Consider the following 26,624-nt stretch of genomic DNA (forward strand, 5'->3'; position numbering starts at 1 on the left):
ATCTCACTTTTCTGACTTTATTTCTTAGAATTGCAAGTTTGTTTCACAATGAGTTTATATCACACAGCTCTGGGGGAAAAAAAAGTCAGGTTTGCAAGTTTATATCTTACAATTCGAAGAAAAAAAAAGTTAAAATTGCAAGTTTGTATCACTCAATTCTGAGAAAAATACTTGGAAAACCGGCTTCCATATCAGATGCTGTTATTGTATGCAAAACTACAAAACTAATCACAAAAAACTACATCAAAATTAGCCTTTCTGAGTTTAACAGAAGAAATATTCTATTACTTAAAAGGAATAGCTCTCCCAAAAATGTCACAAATCATGTCAATCAACTAAGTGTCTTGTAAAGTGAAAAGCTGCATGTTTGCAATATAAAAATGTATCATTAAGATGTTTTTACCTTGCAAAATGTTGCTTCCAACTAAAATACAAGCCCTTTATCCATAATATTGTTTCCTCCAGTAAAAAAAGTCATCTTGTTTGAATCAGGAGAAAAATATGCACAGATCAAGCACCGTTTACAGTACATGCAAAAACAGTTCTAAACAAGAATGTTGGTCTATTTTGATTTACGAGAACAACAGAAGATGGACATTTTCACTGAAGGAAATATTATTATGGATTACGGACTGGTATTTTAGCCAGAAGTGACAGTTTAAAGTTAAAAAGCCTTAAAGGGATGGTTCGGAGTAGAATTGACTTCATTGCTATGCACTCCGAAGCCCATGTAAATACCCCATCCGAAGTTTTTTTTACCTTAGTCAAACATTTATGGAGATATTAGAGTTTTTCGAATTGCTTGTTACAGGAGTGAATGGTACATGTGATGTATCTCGTAAATTGCACCACTAAACGTGCAAGTAATCTTACCAAACTTGTACAGTAGTGTAAATAGGTTATGTAATTACAAAACGCTGCATCAGAACATTTGTAAGTCCACCATGAGTGTTTTAAAAACACGTTTTAGCCGATCCCTACTAGTCTCAAAAACTACAAATGGCGACACGTCGACGTCACTTCCCTGGTTTGAAAAAAGCACGTAAAAGTCCTCCTACAAGTTGACATGCACACAGATGTAGTAGGAGGACTTTTACGTGCTTTTTTTCAAACCAGGGAAGTGACGTCGACTTGTAGTTTCTGAGACTAGTAGTTCTCGGGTAAAACGTGTTTTTAAAACACTCATGGTGGACTTACAAATGTTCTGATACAGCGTTTTGTGAGTACATAACCTATTTACACTACTATACAAGTTTGGTAAGATTACTTGCACGTTTAGTGGTGCAATTTACGAGATACATCACATGTACCATTCACTCCTGTAACAAACAATTCGAAAAACTCTAATATCTCCATAAATGTTCGACTAAGGTAAAAAAAACTTCGGATGGGGTATTTACAAGGGCTTCGGAGTGCATAGCAATGAAGTCGATTCTACTCCGAACCATCCCTTTAATGATGGATTTGTTTCTTACAAACATGCAGCAGCCGGGCGGATTATATGTTTTTAATTTTGCTTTTTTGTGCACTATTCTAGTCAAGCACTAAAATAACATATAGCCTATTAGTGATTAAGAAAGTAGTTTAACACTTAAGTGAGTGTATCCACAACAGGCCAACACAAAGACATTTTATAATCTGCCTTCAGGTTGTGTGCGCGTTAGCAGTCGAGTCAGTGGTATGCTAGCTTCATTACAGAGGGAGTGGCACAGTAATTACCAGAATACGGCTTGTGTTTTTGTTGACACAGAGGAAGATCTGACACTCTAACAAGACGAATGGCACATTCCTCAAACGCAAACACGCACCATATGTGGCAGCTCTGAAAAACTGATTTCAAAAGTACATTCAACACCACATACCAGCTTTAAAAGTCTTTACTTTATATAAACGATGTTTTGAAATGACTCAAACGCTGCAGCACTGCAAAGAAATATTCTGAAGGAAAGAAAATCCTACTCCTGGCTTACAAACAGCAAAGAATAATTATTGGACCACCAGGATACAGTAACGCAGGCTGTGACATTTGGGAAGTTGTCACCATGGCAACATCACTACAGTGAGAGCTCATTCCTCATCCCGGTCTGGATTTATGAGTAAATACCCGCTCTAACAGAATAAAGGCAAAATGTGTTCCAGTGTGAGTATGGAAGAAATGGTGAGAAGTGAGTTCATGCTTTTAAGTATATGCACACGTGTGTGTCTCTGTGTGAGCGTACATGAAATGCGGTCAATTGTGGCACAGAATATTCGCATCAATTAATGTTCAATAAAAAGACACAGCCAATGTTTCCTCCATCTATAGCACAGCAGGAAAGGGAATCAGACTATTTTACCTGATTTGTGAACCTGACGTATGAATTGAATGCAATGGTCTTTCTAATTCATATACCATGAAATAAAGGCAAGGTAATGTATTTGTATTGTGATATTGTCACTGGCTTCATTCCAAAATAAACAGAGCAAATACTGTAGTCAGATTTTATTCGTGAATAAGTAGGTAGGGTTGCACCGAATGTTCTGCACCCGAAATTATTTGGCTAAAAATAGCAAAAAAAAAGCTCTTGCAGTGTTCGGCCAAATAGGCAAAAAGGCTGAATAAATTATACCGAACAATGACATGACACAATCAAATAGAGGCGCGCACTAATGCAGCAAACATGTCGGCATCGTGGAAGCATTTAAAACTGTGCGAGAAAGATGCAAAAATCATTACAAGCACCGACAGCACAAGACTGTTTAGTATCGCATCACATGTCTTCCATGAGAATAGAAAGGGGTGGTTGTTGCTGGTTACTGTATGATGACTGAAATCGCAAAATGACCTTAAACCATTAGTAAATAAACTACAGAACGTTATGCTGTCTAATACACGCACAAATTGTATTTATTCTGAAAGCGCTGCATGAGCTCCTTAGCCAGGGTTCAAAGTCCAAAGAAATCTGCGTGATGAGAATCATTCATAAATCTGCTGCTGTCAGCAGGTCTTCTTGCAGGTTTCCACCAAAATAAAAGTCAACATTCATAAATGTTAGTACTGTCATTTTAATGTTGTTCTGTAAAATAAAATAAAAAGGAAACAATAACAATCATTACAGCTCTATTAACACATGTATTATAACATTCTCATTTCCTCAGCAAGGCTGCATTTATTTGTACATTAAAAACACATGCCTGATTCAAGAGGTGGGTCTTAATAATTGCCAAAGAATTTTTTTTTTTAAAACTTATTAATTTTAAGTTAAATTGTGCTTTGCTGGTAGGCTATAATGTCTACTAGAATGTTAAAAATGTTCAGTGTTAAATAAATATTTTTTAATTGTCGTTTTGTAATTGATGATTACAAGCATGACAGTTAGTGAAAGTTAGAGAAAAAGTGTTCAAGTTTTAAACATGGACATTTTTCTTATAAAAACATATCGATTTGCTACAGGGGGCCTTTATTCACTCCCCAGAGCCGTGTAAGGCACTTTTTATAATGAATAGATGCACTTTATTCGACTTCTTGTGGACTCGCCCATTGCCATTATAAAGCTTGGAAGAGCCAGGACAATTTTTAATATGACTCAGATTGGGTTTGACTGAAAGAAGAAAGTCATATACACGTAGGACACCTTGAGGGTGAGTAAATCATAGACTGTTTTTCATTTTTGGGTGAACTAACCCTTTAAGGACACAATCTAAGCATAAAATACCTGCTGCTGTCTAATAGAAACTATCAAGTTCTCCTTTGCATCTTCTTGTGCTTTAAAATTGCTTGAATGTTTAAAATGACTTAAAGATAGTGCAAATTATAAACTTTCATAACCATTTGGGCTATCAATTGACCCAAGGTTTCACGCTGGCCCCAGGCCTTACTGTCAAGTCTTGATATGTGAACGGTTTATTCGTCTGTGCTGCCTGTTGTCTATAAGACACAGGTTTCCTGTAGTGTACAAGTTAGCAGGCATGATTAAAAGCATTTGTTTCTTTTTAATGAATCTTCAGCTGTATTTAATTAACACACTGACTCAACAGCCTCAAATTATTATTATTATTTTTGTTTTGTTTTTTACAGTTAGGACCAATTATAGAAGGTCTGAATGCTGAAACACTGAGCACTATCATCTCTAAGTTAATAGTCCCAGTCATAATCTTTAAATCAAGACAATTTTTCATCTTTCATATGCAAATTATTCTTCAGAAATGGGCTGCATTCCCTGTGGCTAAAGCCTATAAAACACTTCCACACTTTGATTATAATAAAGCAATATCGCAGAAATCATCTTGCTCCAAGAGAGCGAGCATGCAACCCATAACGCCTAGTGCCTTCACTTCTATTAATTAGTGTGCAGAAATCAAAAGCTTTGCATCTGATGTCTGAGGGAATTCAATTAAGAGGCAAATGCCCTTTTGTGTTATCGAGTTAGGAACGGCCACACAGCTCAATATAATAACCTCCATACAGAGAAAGGACGAACAGAATACCCCGAGGGCTCATTGGAGAGACCACTCTTTCCTGAGAGAGGGTGGTCCAAATGGCCTCCTCTTAAGCAAATGTCAACGATGCGCTTTCCATATATAACCACAAAGCGCATGCTGCATTTTCATTATAAACAGAGAACGACCATCAAGTCCATAAAAGGTTGAAAACACATTATAGTTAAATTTTTCATAACAATCACAATAACATCCATAAGTACTTCACATTAAAAAACTTCCACTTTTTGACAGCACATATATTTGGCACATATGGCATTGCAACCTAACCTGTGATTTTTCATATTCATGTGAATATGTTTTCCATAAATTCTCACATTTTCTCACAACTTCTCAACAAATCTTCTCACATTTGTGAGAGTAAATGGTTCTGGTGTTCATTCCTGCACCATTTTGTTGCTCTGGAATAACTGACATTACATCAACGAATGGCACTATTAACAATACATCAAATGTTACGGAAAGCCAATGTACCCAAGCTAATGCTTCACAGTTGTATTATTTCTTTCCTACTGGACCAAACACCTACGCACTGAACAAAGCCAATGAAAACCTTCTATTTGACAGATTTCTTTATGAGTTAGGTCAGCATTTCCTGCACCACTGAAGCTACAGCACCACAGCAAAAGAAATCATATGCTATCCTGAATGTAAACTTCCTGCCTGAATTCAAGGACCAGAAACCACAACGTGAAACAAACACAACCCATCTTCTATTGTGTCTTCACTGTCTACAGCCAAAAATAAATATACACCGCAACCACTGTAATTCTACTCACATAAGAACGACTCTCAAGAACCACTTATGAGTTTTCGTATTTGTCACAAAGTATTTATTGAGCTCTTGAGTGGATGCTAAAATAAAATCTGATTGATTTACTGAACTGTCTGAAAAACAATAAAACTAAATCATACTATCTGATTGTAGGCAGTGTTGTTTTTGTCAACCATCTTAGATTTAGTCTTAGTCTTATGGACTAAAATGCTTCTTAGTTTTAGTCCAATTTTAGTCGACGAAAAGTCAAAAAGGTTTTAGTCTAGTTTTAGTCGACGAAAAGTCAAAAAGGTTTTAGTCTAGTTTTAGTCAAAAAAGGGAAAAAAGTAGTCTTTTAACAAATTAATGTAGGTCAGTAAGTATTTTACTGTTGGGTAGTGTCACTTATAAGTTCTGAAAATAGCAGATCTATAGTTCAACACAATGTGAGCTTCCGGATCGACTATTTTCACCAATAATTACAATAATGAAGGAATGTTTTAGAACATAAAAGACAAACAAGGATGGAATGCTAAAACGGCTTGCCATACTAGTATAGCAAAGAGTATTTAATGCTAAAACGGCTTGCCATAGCGTCAGATACTTAAGTTTTAATTGGCATGCACAATAAGCAGAAATGTCATGCATTTTAAACGTCTGACGGACCACCCACTAACATTTGTCTATTCTCGTCTCGTCAACGAAAACTCACACACGTCTCGTCATGTTTTAGTCATCAACGAGCCATTTTTATCTCGTCATCGTCTTGTTATCGTCATGAAAAAAAGTGGCGTCAACGAAATGAGTTCGTCATCGTCATCGTTGACGAAAACAACACTGATTGTAGGTAAGACCAATTATGATTTTATAATGTAGGTGGGTGAAAAATTCACACTGAATTTGGTTTAATGTTTAAAATAGGCCTTAATGTTTACTGTAGGTCACTGAAGATGCAAATTATACTTTAAGCTAACAGCGAAGGGCAATTATTGACAATCAGTTTTTTGTTTAAATGTCTATGATTCAGCATTTCACAATATTTATGACTTTTTGAGCTGGACATTGTTCCTTAGAGGGTGTAATATTAATCCCTGACTGTTTCCTTAAGCCTTACCTTGTCCTTGTCCTCCACCAGGTCTGTTAGCACATCATCAGGGTCCAGTATTCCCCCGTCACAGTACTCAACATGGTGGGTTCGTACCAGGAAATCTCCCTCCTACAAAACAAAAGCATCAGTGTTGGTAATCAGCAAGAGAAAATATTGACCTCAGACTTAATCAGTTACCCAGGTTTCCCACAGATTTGTCTAAACTGTAACTATTCTCTAAAAAAAAAAAAACAATGACTTGAGCCCATCAGGGCTAACAATACTCAATGCGTTTGTGCTAACTTTAGAGCAGCGTGCATCAGGACATCTTTCATTATAGTGAATAGTCTTCCCACACAACTCCTCTACAACCATCTCCTACAGCGGGAGTGCCACAAGGCTCTATCACGGGCCCAATGGACTTTTCTGATTAATGCTGACAAAACACAAAGCAGAACACATCAACCACAATTCGTCCAACCCTTGTGAGCCCACAACCGCAGCCAACCAGGTCCCAGAGACCAGAGTGATGTAACTCTAAATCTGAGCTCCAAATGTCGACTTCAGCTCATGCCAAGAAGTGAGGTATAAACAAGGCATCTGCACAACAAATGGTTTAATTCCATTTTGCGCCTGATCTTATGTCAGTACATCTCACTTTTTGGCTGCATTCATGGTGTGTGCTTACTTAAAACAAAGCAAGTGAGAGTTGATTGATGTCAGGGAATGCCATGTAGTAAAGCAGAGGAAGTAGTAGTGGGAGGTATGGTATGCTTAAACAGTATTTGCCTTGGCAATGAGTAACAGCAAAACTTCATTGATAGAGTGAAACCTGACTTTGATATAGGCCTACCCTGTTTATCTTGGCTTTTGTGGGACAGCAGAGCTGTCAACCCTCACCAGACAAACTGAGATTGTGTGTATGACTCACATTTACACAAATTTTTCATATAAAAGCTCAGTCTCTCAGCACTACAGTAAAACAGTTCTCTCAGTACATGCTGACATACATCAACATATACATGGCCTAGACAAATATACAATGTTTAACATAAAGAGATCAAGAAAACTAGACCTTTTGAACGGTAGAGTGCCAAATCTACGATACATCAATGTTGCCAACATCTACCTACAAAGAATAGCCAAAATGACTAAATTTATCTTTAAGGTTTCTAAATCATAATTTTATCCATCTTTTCATTCTGAAGACAACTGAGGGACTCATATGCAACTATTACAGAAGGTTCAAACGCTCACTAATGCTCCAGAAGGGCAAACCAAGCTTTAAGAGCTGGAGGTGAAAACTTTTGAACAGAATGGAGATGTGTACATTTTTCTTATTTTGCCTAAATATCATATTTTCTCATTTAGTACTGCCCTTCAGAGGCTACAGAAGATACTTACATGTTTCCCAGAAGACAAAATAAGTTAAATTTCACATTCAAAATGTTTTCACCCCCCCAGCTCTTAAAGCATGGTTTGTCCATCTGGAGCATCAGTGAGCATTTGAACCTTCTGTAATAGTTGCATATGAGTCCCTCAGTTGTCCTCAGTGTGAAAAGATTGATCTCAAAATCATACTGTCATTGTTGGAAAAGGTTCAAAAACACAAAAATGCTGAAAAACCAAAGACTTTGTGGGACCTAAATTATTTTTCTGAAGAACGGGGGGCAGTTTAACTGATCAGGACAAACAAGGGACTCATGAACAACTATCACTAAACAAAAAAAAAAAAAAACACACATCTGTGGATCATTCACATATTCACAGTATTAGGAATCAAGTGTATGTAAACTTTTGAACTGGGTCATTTTATAACTTATTTTTTCTTGTGGATTCTATGTAAACCTCTTTTATGTGAAATATCTTATTCAGGTCAGTACTAAATAAACAATAACATGCATTTTGTATGATCTTTCATAATTTGCAGATTCTGAGAGGGGGGTGTAAACTTTTGACCAAAATAACAGTTCTCTACCAATGGACCAAAATGCAAATCTACTTTGGTTTGTTAGATTTACAACACATCCTTTCAAATAGTTGATAGCACTGACCACAGGTAATAAAGTGGGCTTGATAAATGAGGTTATTTTGTAATCATGTCAGCCCTAAATGTACTGAGACTTACCCTCTAATGTTCTGGGACAGACTGATTCTTTGTATTGGCAGGGGAATGGATATCAGACCTTACGATATGAATTTGGTTCTGCTTAATGTGAGCTGACCAAGTGATAAATGTATACTACTTAGCATACAAAACCTGTTTTATCCCTCTTCAAATACATAAGCTAACAAGCGAGCTAATATTGAACGCATTTTGTGGAAAAACTATGCTTGAACACCCCTGTCATAATCATTATCTATAATTACATAAAGTATGCTTTTGTATTATTGCTGTGAAACAGCAGTCTAATTAACAAGTTCACAATCTCAAGCGGGTTCAACATTTGATTAAGTCTGAGAGGTGAAATCTTCACTTCAAAAAATGCAGCAGATTTGTACCACCGCCTGTGGCGCGGTGTTTTATATATAAATAAATGAGGCTCAAACATTATTCACAAACGTGCGTGTTTAGCAATTCCGTTGGTGAACAAGCAGCCTACAAGAAGCTAAAATAAATCAACGAAATAATAAATTTAAATAAGTAAGTAGCCTAAATAAGTGTTAAATAGGCTATTAAACAAACATTCGTTGCAATAATTCCTAACAACCTCGACAGCGCATCAGAATTACTGGCCGAGTTCTCTTTCTCTTCCCCATTGCACAGCTGTTGTTTTTAATAGCAAAGTAATTACATTTATTTTCGTTTCTTTAGTTTATAAAGGTAATTTAGAAATATATTTGGAACACGTTTTATTTGTGAAATTCAAGTTTTTGTTTTTTAAAGTAACGACAAAGCGGCCGGCGGCAGCCAGATCAATTTAGCCTTCTCAAATCATCAAGATTTAAATTAAAATCCTTAGATATATATAAAAAAAATTTTTAAAGCATATCACAATATTAGTTTAATCGTTTAACCTAAATAAATGTGTACAAATAGGCGCATATCCAATCGTTTGGGCGGAGAGTGAAAGCTTTGCAGGACATGGAGATGCAAGCGCTATGTGAAACTTCATTTTTGCTCATAAATGTAAGAGTAATAAATTTACTTTAAATTATTACTTCACTACTATAAAACGAAATAATTCAAATCGAAAACAAAACTCTTTTATTAGCTATAGAGGCCTAATCCATAAAGACGCATTCAGGCTTTAAAAGCGCGTCCGAGCAGATGGCGAGTTAGGATCGCCAACTTCATCTTTGCGACACTGACTCAGAAAATACTAGTTTATTAATAAATAATTCAATATCTCCTTACTTTTTCCGCGCCACATTCATGGTAATTACTTTAGCTGGGGCTTTGCGGCCAGCTTCAGATTACTGCGTGTGTTTGAAGGCGGAACTCTGCTGAAGGCACTTGCGCTCCCTGCTGCTGCTGTTGGCGCCACGGCAGAATAAATAGCAGAAACACTGTATTTTAATGCTTGCTAGTGTGTTTTTCTTCAGATATTTGTCTTTTCTCTTTATTATGACAGGTGAATTGTTGTAAATTGTTAAGCACTGTGTTTTCATAGCATTCAGAATGTGGAATAGTGTGATTTAAAAAATAAATAAATAAGTGAAAATTTTAAGCCAACTAATTGATTAATCGAAAAATTAATCGGCAAACTAATCGATTATCAAATTAATCGTTAGTTGCAGCCCTAGTTTTGAGTTTTGTCTATCTGTTAGTCTCTGTGAATCCTCAATTTTTGTTAAAATATTTTACACCGCTGCAGAGAAGCAGATTTAAAATAAGATACCAGAGAACCAAAACGGTGTAAGATTTACATTCAAGAAAATAAATGTATTCTCTTGTTGCATTGGAAAGTTTCACACTTTAAGCAATAAACCATTGGGGGGGGGTAATATTTCAGACAGATTTTGTTAATAATTTATTAATCAGAATGTTTAGACATTTTCCTAAAGAAAACAAAAGAAAAACATGAAGAAAGCTATAGTATGACAAAACAATACTCCAAAAAGAAAAATGGTGCTAACACATAAATTATCTTCTCCATTTTTACAATGCTGTCCCTGAAGGCATTAAGAGGTTCACTAAGTTTACTACATACACCCATCATCCTATACGTACTATTTTACGCCATGTGTGAGTTATTCCGTATTCTGTCGTCTCTATTATAGCATCAGTGACATGTTAGAAGACTGAAGAGCCTCCAATGCATCTCAAAAAGCTTGTATTTCACTCAATAAACAATAAAACCATGACACTAGATGCCATATGATCTCATCTCATGCAAGCCCATGAGCAAAATGACATTTGACAGCCAACACACCTGTTTAATCACGATTTCAACCAAATGAGCCCTGAGCTTTTGAACACTAGCAGAGACGCAGGGTGAGCCGAAGGCCATGTGTGCGTCAGTTTCTGGCATTCAACAAAGGCCGACGGCGTGCCAGTCTATGGGAATAATGCTGTATTACATGCCACATTAAGGCCAGCTATTCCAAGCTATGAGACCACTGAATGAGGGTGTGAGTGTAGCGGGAGATAGCGAGGCTGTGCTGTAATGAAACGATGGAAATCTCTGGAACATTTTGCAATTTTTACCCTGATGACGGTGAGCAGTGGGGCTCCTGCCGTATTTTTACGATTGCTTTTGTTGGTGCAGGGTCCATTACCAAGCCTAACATCATTACCGAGCTCATAAACAGTAATGATGATCATGATGGTAATGATAATGATGCAATAAGACGTTGTCCATCTCCGAAAACGATCTTCCACCTCCGCACCTTGTTTTTCCACTTTCTGGTCAAATATGAAAATACCAATTTTGCCGTGAATTGAATTTAATAAACATACCATTTTCTGACCCACACCTCATTTTCTGCTATGGAACGTAATATAGCCTGAATGAAATGAGATAGTTTTTATATGGTAGCACAAATGAAATTAATATTTTCCTGGGCACAGAGGCCAATGTGAAAGGCTGTGTATGTGGCCAATCAGTACTTAAATGAGAATAACAGATAGAGGAAGAGTCCTCAACAGACAGCATGTCTGGACTCTCCAGCCCTAACTCCAGCATTGTGTTTGATAAATATCAGCAGTGTTAATACAATAACCATACCACATTAATGTGCTTCAGACAGACATACACACACATATACCCTACAAGACTTAAGTACACAGCCTCGTCCACAACGAACAGCCAACAGTATGTGGACACTAGAGATGAACTAGACAGTGGGGTTGCTAAACAAATAGTTGACTATCTTAGGAAAGCCTTATGATTCAGGTCTGACTCCATTTAGACAGGTTTCTAAGGGCAGCTAGGAGAAGCACAACCAAATAATACAGAATGCAGGGACTCAAATGCAATAGTCATTTTTAAAAGCTGGACTGTTTTTAACACAATGGTGTCTTAAAAATGCACTTCTTATAGTGGGATGATTAAAGGCCCAGACATACCAAATCAACATCAAAGAACTAGCAGCAATGAAAGCAGACTACGGTGTCACCTCATGTTGCCTGTGTTTGGGCCAAAAAAGTTGTGTGTGGATAGGGTTGCAAAGAGGTGAAAATTTTTTGTTACATTTCAGAAACTTTCCAGACATTTTGGAAAGTTTCCAGGATATTTGAAAGTTTGTGGAAATTTACTTGAACATTTTCACCCCTTTGCAGCCTTATGTGTGAATGCACCGATTTGTCCCAACAGTCAAAAGCCAACCAATACGTATGTTCTGCGCATACATGAGAGGAAATAACTCTCCACACTAGCAGGTGGCAGTAGTCTGTAATCGTCATTCAAAAGGTAAACCGTAAGAGCTAGGACTGCAGATATACCAACCATAAACAAAGCAGTGCTTGCTTACCATTTTTACACCAATTTCGCTCACAATTTTGCTACACTCTACGGCTCTGTGTAGTAAATGCTGCTACAGCTGAAAGCATGTGAAAACACCACAATTTAATAACATGGTTTTTTTTTTCAACTTTTGCTTAATCGGGATTCATCAAAAAGATAAATGTAAAAAAATAGCAGTTTATTAATGTATTTTCAGTGATTGTCACTGATAAAATGTCCCTTTAGACATATTCTGAAAGTAAATGTACATGGCAAAGTGACAGCATAAGCACGTACAAAAAAATCAGGTTCAGAAAGAAGACACAAAAACCCAACCCAAACCTCACTCATAACAGCCTACGCTAAAATAAAAGCAAAACACAGGCTTACTTACAAGCCTAAGTACACGTTGTGTTTATTTGGTTTATTCCAAGAAATGTCTTCAAAGAGTGCACTATGCCTCCAACTGTCACTGAAAACAATGACTACAGACAAATAAAACCACAACAGCGGATGTGGATCCACAGAAAATAGCACATTAGGGTTCTGAGAGCGCATTCTGCTGCCAAAACCGCCTGAATCGCTGAAGGCTGAACAGAGGTACTTCACAAGGACATCTTGAGGTCCAGAGGTAGTTTCCATCACAAACCACGCACCTAGCGTGGAATGCTTCTCATTGAGAGCAGATGCTAACCGACTCAGTCTCTGAGGTGAGGCACGCTAATTGTTTTCTTGCTGGCACAAGTCCAGACTTTTCCATGATATCAGCTGCTTTGGCAGCCAACTCAGCACTTGTGCATCTGGCATTCCTGAGCTTAATGAAAAAACAGCAGCACAACCCCGGCCTACGTCTGCCTGGGTAATTAAGTGTCCTTTTTCAATGGCCTGATAACTTCCTGAGTGACTCCCAAGCACTTCCTCCGCTTAAGGTCTCTCTCTCTCTCTCTCAAACAATTCACTGCCTCTGGACAAAGGCTTGCAGACATGCTAAGTATGTAGGGCCTTCGACTCAAGCACATTTCCCATCCCGGAACATTCTCGAGAGCGCTGGCTGAAGATCACAAGAGTCTTTTCTTCCCGCTGGAAACCGACATGTCCGGGTCAATGGAAAACACCTCGTTGAATATAACAAAACACAAAGCAATATGCAAAGCGGAGGGCCGCAGTATGTGCGCAGCAGATATTAGACAGCAAATCCTCAAAGTGGTAACCACGCTTTTTTCAAGTGATAGCTGATGTATGGCACCGTTTAAAAGGCTGAAGATTAGCGCAACTAAATCTAGGCCATTTCTCGTTCGCTTTAATCCTGAAACGCATTAAATGCATAATTACACAGCTGCAGGAAAATGTTTTAGATTAGCATAACAAAAAACGCAAGACTGTGAGCTGCTGAGACTTCAATGGCGGAGAAGGAAATCTGGTAATTAACAACACTTCTCCCCGCTCTATCACAGGCGAGATAACGCACAGCCAAGTAGTTGTGCTCCAAGCTGTGACAGCTAGCTAAGAGGTCGAACTGTCCACAAATATGAAACGCAGAAAGCAAGGCTACCGCTTACCGACAAGTTGAGAGCCTTCAGTGCAACAAAGCCTACATGCAATTAGCCCATCCATAAAACTAGGCCAAAGTCAATGGGGAAAACCATTCAGTTGAGCAATGGTCGGTAACTGGTGGGTCGTGACCCAAAAATGGTGACAGGTCTGTTCTGGTTGGGTCACAGACAGCTGGGAAAACAATACTGAATGCAAATAACCACATAATTAAGCATAGGATAGCAAAATAATTAGGCTTATCAACTTTTAAAAGTGAGCAGAAAACAGTTTCCCTTAAAGTCAAAGGTCATGGACCATTTATAGAACCATGCAAGGTACAAATAAATATAATTTTGGTAGTTTGTTGGGTTGCCAACTTGATGTTTAGTATAAAATAGTCTTGAAACGCAGGGATCTGGATCTGGACATTTTTAAAACTAAAAGGACATTACACAACCTAATCAATTAGTCAACTAGTTGGTCCTGATGAAGCTCTGTATAATTAGATCACTACTCTTTGGGGACGCTCTTGTGCTTGTAGACTATTTAAAAGTCTAAAAGTAATGGTCTTGAAAATTAGCATTAAACACATTCAGCTACTAAACAAGCACTGCTTTGCAGTGGACAAAATGAGAGATGTAAGAAATGCTTTAAAAGAATTCTAGCACATTGACAGTCAGGGACTGTTCTAGGACTATTGGATATTTTGGGCTTAACCCAGACTGGTTGTATTTGGCTTGGATTAAGCATTGTAATATTATATACTTTAAACGAAATGTTTAGAAAAAGAAATTTCTCAACCTCAAAAGTTTACTTCAAAATACAAAAGTAAAAAAAAAAAAAAAAAACATTTGTCCCTGTAGGCTTTCTGTACTCTAGTGTATATTACATAAAGTCCCAGTATTGACTCAGAGTTTACCAAAGTTCAAGGCATTATGTCTTAATATAAGTTTTGCCTGAACAGTAATTGGACAGTCTTGTGTACATTCTGTTTTGTTATAAAAGATATTATGTGAAATATTACTTATTATCCAGCACTTATTATTACAGCTGGACATAGCACAACTCTGACCTGAAACAAATGATCTAGTCATTACAGGGGAAAAATGATAGATGCGAGAAATGCTTTAAAACAGTTTCAAAGAGTTTCAGCCCAGACTGAGTGTATTTGGCTTGGATTAAGGATTGGAATATTATATATTTTAAAATTAAATGTTGATGTTACATCCTAAAAATATCATTTTAAAGAACCATTTTCATGACTAGAGATAAAACTAAAAAGGTTTCACTAACTGTCTTAACCTCAGAAGTTTACTTCAAAATACAAAAGTAAAAAAAAATAAAATAAAACACACATTTGTCCCTTTAGGCTTTCTGTTATCTAGTGTATATTACATAAAGTCCCAGTGTTAACTTGCCAGGTGTTTCAACTTTGTAAATAAGTTAGCAAAGTGTTTAAATGACTGCTTCTAAGATTAAAATAGTTCCAGGGTTTTTACCAAAGTTTGAGGCATCATGTCTTAATAAAAGTTTTGCCTGAACAGTAAGTGGGCAGTCTTGTGTATATTCTGCTTTGTTATCAAAGATATGACTGTGAAATATTCAGCACTTATTATTACAGCTGGATATAGCATATAGTTTTCATTAAAATACAAACTCTTTGTCACAAAAGTAGAGATTGTAACATACTTTATGCTTTTTTTTTATACTTTTACTTTTTTTATGATGTTCAGTAAAAATCTGAGTCCTGAAATAAAAGAATTTCAAAACTGAAAAGTGATTACATAATCTAATCAGTTAGTCAACTAGTTAGTCCTAATGAACCTCTGTATAATTAGATCTCCGTTTTTTGGGGATGCTCTTGTGCTTGTAGTGGATTATTTAAAAGTCTAAAAGTAATGGTCTTTAAATTTAGCATTAAACACAATCAGTTGCTAAATAAGAACTGCTTTGCAGGGGAAAAATTGAGAGATGCAAGAAATGCTTTAAGAGTTTTAGCATACTGACAGTCAGGGGTGGTTCTAGGATCACTGGATATTTGGGTCTTAGCCCAGACTGTGTGTATTTGGCATGGATTAAGCATTGGAATAGTATATACTTTTAAATTAAATGTTGATCCTCAAAATATTTGAATGAAGTAAGCCATTTTCATGACTACAGATATAACTAAAAAGGTCCCACTAACTGGCTCAACCTAAGAAGTTCACTTCAAAATACAAAAGTAGTGAAAACAAAATCCATTTAGGGTTTCTGTAATCTAGTGTATATTACATAAACTCACAGTATTGACTCGCCAAGTATTTCAACTTTGTAAATAGGTTAGCAAAGTGTTTAAATGACTGTTTCTAATATTAAAATAGTTCCAGAGTTTACAAAAGTTCATGGCATCATGTCTTAATAAAAGTTTTGCCTGAACAGTAAGTGGGCAGTCTTGTGTATATTCTGCTTCGTTATCAAAGATATGACTGTGAAATATTCAGCACTTATTATTACAGCTGGATATAGCATATAGTTTTCATTAAAATGAAAACTCTTTGTCACAAAAGTAGAGATTGTAACATACTTTATGCATTTTTTTTTTTTTTAACTTTTCCTTTTTTTATGATGTTCAGTAAAAATCTGAGTCCTGAAATAAAAGAATTTCAAAACTGAAAAGTGATTACATAATCGAATCAGTTAGTCAACTAGTTAGTCCTAATGAACCTCTGTATAATTAGATCTCCGTTTTTTGGGGATGCTCTTGTGCTTGTAGTGGATTATTTAAAAGTCTAAAAGTAATGGTCTTTAAATTTAGCATTAAACAATCAGTTGCTAAATAAGAACTGCTTTGCAGGGGAAAAATTGAGAGATGCAAGAAATGCTTTAAGAGTTTTAGCATACTGACAGTCAGGGGTGGTTCTAGGATCACTGGATATTTGGGTCTTAGCCCAGACTGTGTGTATTTGGCATGGATTAAGCATTGGAATAGTATATACATTTAAATTAAATGTTGATCCACAAAATATTTGAATGAAGTAAGCCATTTTCATGACTACAGATATAACTAAAAAGGTCCCACTAACTGGCTCAACCTAAGAAGTTCACTTCAAAATACAAAAGTAGTGAAAAAAAATCCATTTAGGGTTTCTGTAATCTAGTGTATATTACATAAACTCACAGTATTGACTCGCCAAGTATTTCAACTTTGTAAATAGGTTAGCAAAGTGTTTAAATGACTGTTTCTAATATTAAAATAGTTCCAGAGTTTACCAAAGTTCATGGCATCATGTCTTAATAAAAGTTTTGCCTGAACAGTAAGTGGGCAGTCTTGTGTATATTCTTCTTTGTTATCAAAGATATGACTGTGAAATATTCAGCACTTATTATTACAGCTGGATATAGCACAACTCTGACCTGAAACTAAAAAAGGTCCTATAACTGTCTCAACCTCAAAAATTTACTTCACAACACAAAAGTTTAAAAAATAATAAAAAAAGAACAGAAGAATGTTGTTCCTTTAGGCTTTCTGTGGTCTGGTGTATATTACATAAAGTGCCAGTAGTGACTCGCCAAGTGTTTCAACTCTGTAAATAAGTTAGCAGAGTGTTTAAATGACTGCTTCTAAGATTAAAACTGTTCCAGAGTTTACCAAAGTTCACAAAGTTTGAGGCATTATGCCTTAATAAAAGTTTTGCATGAACAGTTAGTGGGCAGTCTTGTGTATATTCTGCTTTGTTACCAGTGATATGACTGTGAAATATTCAGTGCTTATTATTACAGCTGAATATAGAACAAATTATCTAGTTTCCTCAGAGTTGTCTTGAGAATTGAAGGCTCTGTAATAATTTAAATGAGCACATTTGAGTCACAAAATTACACAGTTTGCAACATATTTTGTACATTTAAATTTAATTGTATCTTTTTTTATAAAATGTACATCATAACCTACAAAGATACATTCACTATTTTTGTTTTCATAGCCTATTTGTGTTTAAAGAAAACGGTCTACTTCATAGATAATACAGAGTGTATCGCCATCTACTGTAGCTTAAATATACAGACATGATATTTGGTCCACATTGCCTGAACTATTAAAACATTCTTAGAAACATACGTTTCAGCATTATCCTTTTCAAAGCAATGGTACTTATAATTGAGGTTAAGAAAATTCTAGAAACACTAGTCAATCTCTGTCAACCATTCTGCCTATTAGAGAAGCCAAAGGGATAATCCACCACAATCTACAAACCAAAGACTACCACTAACATGCTGAAATCTCGCTAATGTCCAAGCATTTAAAACAGATAATCACAGGCAGTTAACTCGTAATCACTACGCTTTCTGCTGTGAGCAGATGAAGCCTTCACATAACACCAGTAATTGAATAATTACAGATCTCAAAGGCAGAATTATCATTTACAGTAAAGACGGCATAATGGAAAAAAGCAAGGGTTTGCGAAAGTGATGATTTGTCAATGGAACCAAACGTCTGCTGTATTCCAGTTGACCAATTCACTGTACTCCTGCTTGATTTCAAACTTAGCCAGCTCTTTCACCCTTCTCAAAACACATCTTTTGAATTTCTATCCATCAAACACTCCGCCAGAGCTTTCTCCAGCATGTAAGCGCCTTTACAAAACACCCAAAGCAAGCTCAGCATGTCTGTTACTTGTCTATGGTAATCAATGATAAGCTATCAGACACAGCAACCCCAAATCATCTGTGTACGTTCAGCAAAACTTCCTGGCAAATATTGAACGCACTGGCACTGAATTCAAACTTCAAATGGCGTGACAGAGCCGTGAAGTTAGAGAAAGGTTCAAAAACCGCTCTGATTGATGAGGGTGTTGGTATTCCTGCAAACATAATGCTCCGTTTGTTCTGCATTTTGTGCTGAAAGCACTGAGACGTGATTTGTGAAGCCTCCCTGCATTCATGAATAAATGCAACATTATGATTATTAACTCTATTAATGAAACTTCAAGGGAAACCTGAAGGACATTAGTTACCAGCAGCTCTGAATCATACAGTCTCACAGGGAAAAGAACCAAGTAATGAAAACAATCTATCACAAAGATCGATTGTACCGCCTTCTCAGTACTGACAAACCATACTGCGGTACAACGCTTACAATCATAAACCGAACAGAAGTAAACCTAATATTACTGCGCTGCATAGTACTATTCATAAAGCTAATACCATTATCCATCATTAGGTGAGTGTGTAAATATCTTCAATTGTGTGCATGCATGCTTGCATACATGTAACAAGTTCTGTTTAACCTATTCCTCTTGTTAAGATTAGGTTTAAAGCAATACCAAAATTTTGACTTTGTTGCGATTAGGGATGCAACGATACCTTTTTTCAAAACCGATCCGATCCAGTACCAAAAATTCTGAGTATCGGCCGATACCGATACCAGGCCGATATCAGTGGCGGTATTTTACCTTCAAAAATAAAGAATGTATACAATTCACTTTGTCATTAAGATTTTTTTTTTTTTAGGTAAAGAAATAAATACCAAATCTGCTTGCACATTGTTGGATAAAAAGGGGGGGGGGATACATGCATGAGTGCAATCAAATTCATAAATTCATATTAGGATTAATGTTTTAAAATAACATTTTGACAACAGAAATATTACAGATATAAATAACTGAACAGATCTGCCAGCAGATGGCGGCAAGACACTGATTTAATTACTGAATCATTTCATTCATTTGATTCGTTTGAACGGATGGTTCATTCAGGAATAAAGCAAGTGACTCTCTGTTTGAATGGGAAATTGAATCATTTCACTAGATTCGTTTAAAAACGCACATTCATTCATAAACGAAACAACGCTGTGTTTGAATGGAGATACGCAGCGGCTCAGTTGTGACTTGTTTCAGATTACTTTTGACGACGAAATAGAGCAAAATCAGGCAATATAGTGTTATAGTCAGACAATGCAAGTCATTTAATAATAACTTCTTATTTATTTAACTGCTGTATTAAACAATCGCGAAGTCCTTGTGTTCTTTTGCGTGATGCTTTTGAAGATGCTTGATTAAATTTGTGGTGTTGTAATTCGAAACACTACTTCCACCTCTTGAAACTTTGACTTTGCAAATATTACAATTTGCAGTGCTACTAGCTGCTGTATCAAGAGTCAAATATTTCCAAATCAGGGACATGTTTACCGCGCTGAAGTAGACTTTGCATGTAAAAGTTCCCTCTGAACTCGCCTGTCACACTCACATCACATGTGGTTGTGTAAGCAGCGCAACGTATTCTAAATGTATTTTATTTTTAAGGCAATGTTTTAAAATAATTGTGTTCTTGTATGAATTATTATAGTTTCTACAGTAGACTATTATTTATTGCTATTTATTTAATAAAACTCTGGCAACGGTATCGAATTTGGATCGGTCACGCATCACCGATATCCGATCCGTTCAAAAAGCTTGGATCGGCGTCGATACCGATCCAGAGTATCGGATCGATGCAACCCTAGTTGCGATACCAGCCATTGGTACTTTTTCACTTAATTAATATCTGAGGCTACAAATATTGGGTCAATGACAAGAACGTCTATTACAAAGAAAAGAAACTTTTATGTGAGTTCTTAGAAATGTAATTAGGAACCAAGCACTGAAAGTGCTATGGCAACTATTGCATTTGTTAGTTTTTTTATTATTATTCTTCTTCCACTCTTCATAACTGCAGGAAAGTTATGAAATTTGGCACACTGATAGAGGACAATCTCAGCATTAACCACAGAAAATTTGGTGTCTCTAATTCAAACTCTCTAGCGCCACCACTTGTCTAATACTGCATGATTATGCTAATAACGTTTAAACAGTAAGGGCTAGAAACTTAATTCTGTTTCCTGAGCTCACTCTGATTAGATTGACATGATTTCCCGTCATAATTTTCCTGTCATTTTGAATTTTTTCAAAAATCCTGCGTTTTCAAACTCGTCCAAGACAATTCATTCGATTTTCACCGAAATTGACACAGATCATCATCAGACCAACCTGGCAAAAATTTATCTATACAAAATTTTATTTTGTATCCAACGCTAGATCTCTCCAACGCTTTGCCGTATTCAGACCAAACTTGGTGTGTGCTATGATAACCATGACCTGAGGTTAAAAAATGGCTATTTTTGCTTATAACCTTTAAACGCTTTGGCCAAAAATGACAAAACTGGTCTTTTTAGATTTAGAGTGGAACAATACCTTATTTTCCCATATCGGCCTTTTTTTAATATTGTTGAAAAAATTGATATTTTACAAATGTATTGACCTATCGCTACAAAATTTGGTATGTGTCTTTGCCACCATTCCCTAAAGGTTCTCAAAAAGTTTGGCGCCAAATATTCTGATGAAATTTCAAAAAATGCTAATAGCTTTTAAATATTTTTTTCCTATTGTCATGAGGTTTTGATAGACTCATTGGATCATGCTGAGAACATTGGTACCAATTATGCCATACGTCTGACATTTTGATTTGATTTTTTCAAACTCCTTCTAGACCTTTGGTCCAATTTTCACCAAATTTGACTTGGACCATCTTCAGACCATGCTAACAAAACATTATCAAAAGCTTTTTAATAGACCAGACCATTTTCGAATAACATATCAATGAAATTGTTGGCAACTCACAAAAGGTCAAATCTGCTATTACAGGAGACATTTTGTTGTTTTTCTCTGTGTGTTGTTTGCGCCACATGACTTTGACTGACAAAAGTTTTTCAAATATTGAAAGCACAAAAGCAATTTTGTTCAATTATATACAAAAATTCAGTCTGACAACAACAGCCAGTGCTCCACACAGAGATCAGATCACATCATCATTTAGTCTGTCTGGAATGACATGAAGAAACAGAACAAAGTGAGACAGACTAAATCCAGAGGAACTGTGGCAACGTCTCCAAGATGCTTCAAGAAACCTACCTGCAAAGCTACCTGAAAAACTATATGTGCAAGTGCACCTAGGGCAAAAGCTGCTTTAAACCTAAAGGATGGTAACACCTTATTTATTTACCAGAAGTTAATTGATAAAGAAAATCTATACGACATTATCTTTGATTATTTTTATCGTGGAGACGTTGCCACATTTCTTCTGGATTTAGTCTGTTTCAGTTTATTCTGTTTCTTCATGTCATTCCAGACAGACTGATGATAATGATGAGATCTCTGTGTGAAGCCCTGACTGTTGTCAGACTCCCTGTGCAAACAAAGTCTCACTGGATTATTACAATTAAAGGCAAAATGAACGCTTGGAAATGTAAACTGAGATTTCCTACTGACACACTACAACAAAAAAATAGAAATAACTGACTTAAACCATTTTTAGCTAGTAAAAACAGTAGTGTTCTAATAATTTTGGCCACCACTGTATTTAACTACATATGAATTTCATTTTTACAGTAAGGTGCTTCACATTTATGATTTTTTGGAAAAAAAATTCCATGCGAAATCCATTAATTCCAATAGGAATCTGTAAGAATGGGAGTTTTGTAAAAAGTTCCCTACACAGATTTCACTCTTGTTTAAGTTGGTCACATAAACTTATTGTGTGACCAACAAAGTTTATTTTTTGTTGTTGCAAACAAAATTTCATTGATGTGATCACACCATCTCACTAGCCAAATTCAGCAATAACCCTCATATAAAAAGTTTGGAGAACCTGAGAGTTTGTATCAAAGCACATAACTGGAAATCAGTAGATGTGACAAGTTAACTTACAAACTTCACATCACAATAGCAACAAATTGTCGTATTTAGTATATATATTTAGTACTGCGCAAACACTACTTGTGACCCTGACCAACTACAACCAGATCTGAGAAACTCTGCAGGGGCCAAACAGCAGACATTCACCCTGGCCTGGAAATGAGGCCCTGGAGACAGCAGCCAATCAGGATCCCTCAAACAGCTCCATCCATCCTCGCCGAGGCCTCGTGTGTGTCACCAGCCCACGCGCCAATTCCCCTGAGCCTAACAGCCAATAACACTGAGCTGATGGGAATAACAAACACACAAATAAAGGCTAGGCACGCACATAAACGTGTCTGAGTGAAAGGACGTGCCTACTCGAAAAAAAAAAAATCGTCTGAGCTTAGCTCGACACGCGGTGGCCCATAGAGTAAATGCCTGTTAAGATCTTGCACGCCAATAGCATACTAAAACCAAGCAATACCTCAATCCAACCGGCAATCTCTTGTCTCTTGTCTCCTGACCTGCCAAATCCAAGCCATGATATTACTATCTCAAATGCGACAGGGTGCAATACAAGGCCACCGCCACCCCAGGTTTGATCACTACATCTGCTTCAGTACAAAACACAAAGACTGTCTCCCATCAGTCAAATTGACCACTCTAAAGACAAAGCAATAACGCAGTAAATTGTAAGGCGAGAAAGTCTCGCAGCAATCTACGGGTTCATTTGAGCCTGGCGGCTCCTGCAGCGATGCAGGATGAAAAGCCAATTGTTTATTAGGAGCCCGTCTAAACCCTAATGCGCAGGGAGAGTGGCGAATCCACGTCTCCTTCGGTCCACGGGAGATCCGAGAGAGCTGGCAAAAAATGGGTGCCACTCAAACTGATGTAATATTTAAATAATGAAGCTCAAGCAGCAATGAGGGAAATATCTGATGAGGGGGCAAAGGGTCAGCGCTCAGGGGACCGAACGGCTGCCACTTTTTAACTCTGATTTGCATTTATCACACAGAAAAATTGGACAAGGCACATCTGCCCCCGGCTTCATAAAATCAGCTTTGCCGATTCCTGTCATCAGAGAAACGCACTTATGAACTCCTTTTAAATTTTACAATAATAAGAGTGAAGGTCGACATTTCAGCTCCCATCAGGCTCCAAGCACATGATTTTGACTAACAAGTTTGAAATTAATGAATAAGGTCTTTACAGTTCATTCAATCCCGCAAGTAAAGCATACATTTTTGATCATCCTCTAATTAAACGTAAAACCAAATAGTAAAAATTACGTAATATAGCGTATGGTAATCCCATTGTGATTTTGGCCATTCTGTGTTACGGGAAGACTTAATTAACTGACACTATGTTGAATATTGTTAGCAAAATATTAAATCCCAGAATTATTTTGAACCTTTATAAAGATGTACAAGATGGAATACAAAACACATTAGATCTTGAAAAAATGGATGACCCAAAAATAAAACATTCTGACATTATTTACTCATGTCATTCTTTACCTTTTGTTTTTATTTAGTCTGGCAACCTGGACCAAATTTAATGGTCAGGATTTGGAGATTTGTAGAAAATCAACACTTATTCAGCAATGATAAAATAAATTGATTAAGCAGAGACATTAGCCGGGTTTCCATCCAAAGGCGCATAAAAAAATTTGCAAATAAGCAACATTTCCATCCAACGAGTCAAAAAGAACAAAATCGTCACTTCCTCATAAATTTGCACTAAATTTTACTAAGAAGAGTGGGTCACTGAATATAATAATTTTCATATATGTGACCCTAGACCACAAAACCAGTCATAAGTATCACAAGTATATTTGTAGCAATAGGCAACAATATATTGTATTGGTTAAAAATGTTTATATATTTTTTTAAGCCAAAACACATTAGGATATTAAGTAAAGATCATGTTCCATGAAGATATTTTGTAAATTTCCTACTGCAAATATATCAAAACTTAATTTTTGATTAGTAATATGCATTGCTAAGAACTTCATTTGAACAACTTTATAGGTCAGATGGCATTTATCACTAATTTCTGAAGCGATACTTCGATACAAATTGTGTATAAACACAGGGTGATGGAAACATAACTAGCTAGTGGTATAAAGATTCATATTCCAAATATTGCTATTCTTTATACATAAACTCTCTTCTATCCAGAAAAAAAAATTCCAAAAAAATAAAAAGCAGCTGTTTTCAACATTAATAATAATAATAATAGGAAATGTTTCTTGATCAACAAATCAGTATATTAGAATGGTTTCTGAAAGATTATATTAGAAAACTGGTTGTTTGTCACAGGAATAAATTACTGTAAAGGAATAAATTACATTTTAAAAATCTATTCAAATAGAAAACAGCTCTTTACTGTTTTTACTGTATTAAGAAAAGAAAAGAGACCTTGGTGAGCTTCCAAAATGTGACCATGGACCAAAAAAAAAAAACAGTCATAAGGGTCAATTTCTTGCAACTGAAATTTATACATCATCTGAAAGCTGAATCCAAAAGATTTCCATTGACGTATGGAAAGCTTATTTGTTAGGATAGGACAATATCTGGTCAAGATAAAAATATAAAAATATGGAATCTTGAGGGTGCAAAAAAGTTTAAATATTGAGAAAATCGCCTTTAATGTTGTCAAAATGAAGTTCTTGATGATGCATATTACCAATCAAAAATGTTATTTTGTTATATTTACGGTTGGAAATGTACAAAATATCTTCATAGAGCATGATCGTTACTTAATATCCTAATGATTTTTGGCATAAAAGAAAAATTTATAATTTTGACCCATACAATATATTTTTTGCTGTTGCTACAAATATCCCTGTGGTACTTAAGACCTGAGACCTGAACTTAAGTTTCGTGGTCCAGGGTCACAAATATTAAAAATTATATTAAAAATGTATAGTCAACATTGGTTTTTTTATCTGTCAAAATTATGGTAAAGCGTTTTTAATTAATCATTTTTAGTTATCATTTAATCATGTACATATTCAAACTTGAAGAGCTTTTGTGCTCAGTGCAATCAAGCAAATAATGTGGGTTTATATCCACATGTGGGTGAAAAAAAAATGTAGTATACTCACCTGCTCTAGTAGTTTTCTGTATCTCTGGGTGGCCTGCTGGATGAGATCCCGGACTGTCCATCCTTCCTTACATGGGACAACAACACCAGTCCTTCCAAACGTCACTGTCACTTTCATTTTTCAATCCAGAAAGGTGAAGATTAAACCAGATGTGTAGCAGCAGCAGGTGTGTGTGTGTTTGTGTATCTCCAGCCAGGCTGCAAACTGGTTTTCTGCATTAAACTTTACCGCATCAAAGATGACATAACGCTATAGAAAGAAAAACAAATACTGTAAGTAAAACAAATAAACTCAGATGTTTACAGCTTGTTGATGATGACTGGCTAGACAGTATACGTTGCATAGCAACAGTTGGTGGGAAAGTTAGACAGAGTCGGTGAACTAAAAAAAAAATATAAATGCATTTCATGCATTTATAGCTTCCTTGTGACTGTTTTTTATTATTATCATAGTTAGAGATGAAGATGATCAGTGTCCCGTTTACTGCTGTGGAATCCAGATGGCTAACAGGTTAGCTCTGAAGACAACACTTTCACTTTTTAAAACTCCCTCCAAACTCTTAAAACAACAAAAAGCACCGAAAACAAACGTTAAACACATAAAAAAAATCGTTTGCGCGTATTTCGTTTTCACCGTTTTGCACTTACTTGGCAAATAAAATAAGGAGAGGCGAGCAGGTTAGCGGCAAAAACTTTGGCGACGAGTTGCTCACAAATCATGCAGTCATGCTGTCTTTACACAATTACCCACTTCAGCGATGATCCGCGGGATAAACGAGCATTTACTAAAGACACCGAGCATGTGTGGATGGTGTTTGCATCAGTATTTTTCCCGGATGGAGTTGCATGTCTTGCGCCATTCCTGAAGTTCCCGAGCAGCCTCCAGCAGTGTTATCCCAACATACAGAGCTGGGCCACACAACTTTGTTAAAGGGCCAGAACACATCTGCACATGGACCACTGCAGGATATCACACACTCAGCTTGCTACATGTTAACTACTGCTAGAATACCCTAATATGTATCTATTTTATATTTAACGTTATATTTAAACCCTATATTCGCCTATATAACTGATATTTTCAACAACAC

The 26,624-nt window shown here is 36.3% G+C and overlaps 1 protein-coding gene across 2 annotated transcripts in view; it reads right to left on the minus strand.

Annotated features, from left to right (window-relative positions):
• pard3bb (par-3 family cell polarity regulator beta b) overlaps positions 1–26,418 on the minus strand; it is a 456,057-nt gene extending 429,639 nt beyond the window's left edge. For both annotated transcript variants that reach the window (XM_073845438.1, XM_073845437.1), the window contains exons 1-3: positions 26,182–26,418; positions 25,535–25,783; positions 6,348–6,449 (exon numbers count right to left, since the gene is read on the minus strand). In XM_073845438.1, the coding sequence (XP_073701539.1) occupies positions 6,348–6,449; positions 25,535–25,651 (219 nt within the window). In that variant the 5' untranslated portion in view covers positions 25,652–25,783; positions 26,182–26,418. The remainder of the gene's footprint in view (positions 1–6,347; positions 6,450–25,534; positions 25,784–26,181) is intronic.
• Between the last annotated feature and the right edge of the window lie 206 nt (positions 26,419–26,624).

This window comes from Garra rufa, chromosome 8 (genome assembly GCF_049309525.1).
Source record: "Garra rufa chromosome 8, GarRuf1.0, whole genome shotgun sequence".
Taxonomy (NCBI): domain Eukaryota; kingdom Metazoa; phylum Chordata; class Actinopteri; order Cypriniformes; family Cyprinidae; genus Garra; species Garra rufa.